The following is a 3,276-nucleotide window of genomic DNA, read 5'->3' as shown; positions in this document are numbered from 1 at the left end:
AAAGCTCTTGATAAACCACTGACAAATACATTGGATTGTTCATATAATATATCCAATTTAATTTTAAAGTTATTACATGATGTACCAAGTACAATTAATGAGTTCAACTGTAAGAAATGTAAAATTAGTTCTGTAGCATACGAAATTCAAGAAATACGAAAAGCGAGCGTACGAAACTTCTAGAACATAGGAGGGAGGCCACCGCGCGGGGCAAACACGAGGCACGGACCGCGAACTCGCGAACCTTCTCGCCTAACGATGCGACTGTTGACAACCGCGTCTGCGGATAGCAACCATGCGATATAAATTGAGGGCTCGTAGAGGCATTCGGCCTATTTGCCATTCCGGGAGAGAGGACGAGAAGTCTTTTCTTGAATCCTTAACCATGGCTACAAATCTGGTGCCCAACGAGTTGGCCTCGAACCACGACATCTCCGGGACCCTCCAACTGTCCACTTCCCAGTTCTCCCAGATCCTGGAATCCATCCAACGGACCCAGCCGGTAAAAGAAGGAAGTTTTGCGAAATGCACAGCGCGTTTCGACGGAAACAGCAATCACGCAAAAGTTGTCGAAATCATTGCGACAATATCCATTTTCAAGGATATTGAATTCATTTCGGACGAGAATGCCCTTCGAGGACTGCCGTTACTTTTGGAAGGATATGCAACAACATGGTGGCGAGGCGTTCAACCTACCGTAAGGACATGGGAGGACGCAATTGATGCAATTCGCGCCACCTTCGCACCTCGACGACCAGCATATCAGATTTATATGGAAATATTCCGGCATTCTCAAGATGCGAAGACCGCAACCGACCTGTTCATCAGTAAGAAGAGCCATCATCGCAGAACTCCCTGACCTTCCAGCGGAGAACATCCAGATAGACATGCTGTACGGCCTTCTGCGATTCCATCTACGGGAACAAATCCCACGGGAATCGGTTACCTCATTCACGAACCTCGTGGGACGATCAAGAGAAATCGAAGCCCTGGAGATGGAGGCCCTGTATCATGTCCAGGAGCATCGACCCATAAAGAAGAGACAAATGGAGCAACAATGGAAGGAGCGATCGTATTGCGGGATTTGCCGCAAATTTGGACATACGACGTTGGAATGCAGGCATCGGACATTTTCCGCACCAATCCCACGGACTCCAGTACCCATCCACGACCTAAAATGTTATGGCTGTGGAAAGATCGGTTTTGTAAGAAATAAATGTCCAAATTGTAAAAACACACCACCGACCGCCCAAGCTGCATTTTGTTCCATCGGTATCATGGCGGTACCAAGACCTCGGCCGACCGTCACGGTGCAGGTCGCGGGAGAAAAAGGACACGCTTACCTCGACACGGGAGCAAAATGCTGCATCGCCAGCCGAAGCTTGTTCACCGTGTTGAGGAAGAAGAGACTGACATTTTCCAACGAACGACTCCAAATAGCCCTGGTAGATGGAAATCCACGGGTACAAAACGTTCTAATTACGAAGATCGACATAATCCTTGAGGAGCGAGTGGTGCCCACGCAGTTCATCGTCTTACCCAATAGCAAGGACGATCGAATGCTATTGGGTATAGACTTCCTGGAGGACGCGGGAATCGTTATTAACACCCCACAACGAAGCTGGCACTTCATCGACAAACCCGACAAGAAGTACGATTTGCAGGGCGAAGTCGAGAAAGAGAACACCACTCCGGACATCACGATTGCACACCTAAAAACCACGGCTGCCTCAACTCCAGATGGACTGGAAGGTTATCTGGAGGAGATAGCAGAAGAATTTCCAGAACCACCACCTCTGCTCAGCCCTATCGGGAGTCCACGAAAAAGGAAACATGAACGGGAATGAGCCAACATCGATGTCCTTTTTGAGAAATGCCTACGAACGGCACGCATGAACATCGCAGCTGTCGACGTAGAGGCAATAAGGGAGGACGAGGCGCTGAACATCACGACTCAAGACAGAGGGAAGTTCCAGAGGTTGCTGAGAACGAACAGCGATCTTTTCGATGATGAAGGACCACCAACAGCAAAGGTGATTCACAGAATAAATACTGGAGACCACGCCCCGATTGCCGTACCACCTTACCGTTTACCATCTGCGAAGAGGGAGATGCCGCAGAAGGAACTGAAGAAGATGTTGGAATACGACATCATTCAGGAATGCGAATCACCCTGGGCTGCTCCAGTCGTCTTGGTACCAAAGAAGAACGGAGACATCCGTGTGTGCGTTGATTACCGACGCCTAAACACTATTACGGTGAACGACTCCTATCCACTACCAAGAATCGATGATTTGCTTCATGCAGCGAAGAAAACCAACTACATGTCTGCCCTGGATTTACAGTCGGGATATTGGCAAATAGATGTACGGCCTGAAGATCGGGACAAAACAGCATTTACCACTTCTTTTGGTATCTACAGGTTCAAACGCATGCCATTTGGATTGAAAACTGCACCAGCCACCTTCCAGCGATTATGGACCGACTGAAGGCAAACCTGGGTTCGCGGAACGTTTTGGTGTATCTGGACGACTGCTGGTTCTGTCAGCAACTTTTGAAGAACATCTGGACGACCTGGAGGCCGTGTTTATCCAGCTTCGCAAAATCGGACAGCGAATAAACCGAGAGAAATGCCGTTTTTGCTGCCAAAATATAAAATACCTCGGACATGTCCTCACCTCTCAAGGAATACAACCAGACCCCGAGGCCATACGAGAGATGAGACCACCTGCAAACCTAAAACAACTGATATCTTTTTTACAGACTTGTTTCTGGTACCGTCGATTTGTACCAAATTTCGCTAGTGTAGCGGAATCACTCACTCGTCTAACATGGAAGAAAGCCAACTGGGTATGGTCGGAGCAGCAACAACAAGCGTTCAACAACATAAAAGTGACCCTCATCGACGCACCCATCCTGCAGACTGCCAACGAGACCAAGCCATATATACTTCGCACCGACGCCAACAACTACGCCATCGGAGCAGTTCTACTCCAGGGGGAGAAGCAGGGCGAGCATCCGGTGGAATATGCTAGCAGATTACTATCTCCAGCCGAAAGGAGCTATTCCACTACAGAAAGAGAGGCTCTCGCCGTGGTTTGGGCAGTAGACAAGTTTCGTGGTTACATCGAGGGTGCTGACGTCACCATTGCATCGGACCATCAACCTCTGAGATGGTTAATGACGTTGAAATCACCAAGCGGACGACTGGCGCGATGGGCACTACTTCTATAACCATATTGCCCGAAAATCCAGTACATTCCGGGTCGCTGCAAC

General features: G+C 48.8%; 1 protein-coding gene across 1 annotated transcript; it reads left to right on the top strand.

Annotated features, from left to right (window-relative positions):
* Positions 1-385: 385 nt before the first annotated feature.
* Positions 386-859, top strand: LOC128887702 (activity-regulated cytoskeleton associated protein 2-like). The gene has a single exon (XM_054143902.1). It carries the CDS (start codon positions 386-388, stop codon positions 857-859), a length of 474 nt encoding a protein of 157 aa, XP_053999877.1.
* Positions 860-3,276: the final 2,417 nt, after the last annotated feature.

This window comes from Hylaeus anthracinus, unplaced genomic scaffold, assembly GCF_026225885.1.
Source record: "Hylaeus anthracinus isolate JK02 unplaced genomic scaffold, UHH_iyHylAnth1.0_haploid 11989, whole genome shotgun sequence".
Lineage (NCBI taxonomy): Eukaryota > Metazoa > Arthropoda > Insecta > Hymenoptera > Colletidae > Hylaeus > Hylaeus anthracinus.
The sequence above is the reverse complement of the archived record's forward strand: the minus strand, read 5'-3'. Positions and strand labels throughout refer to the sequence as shown.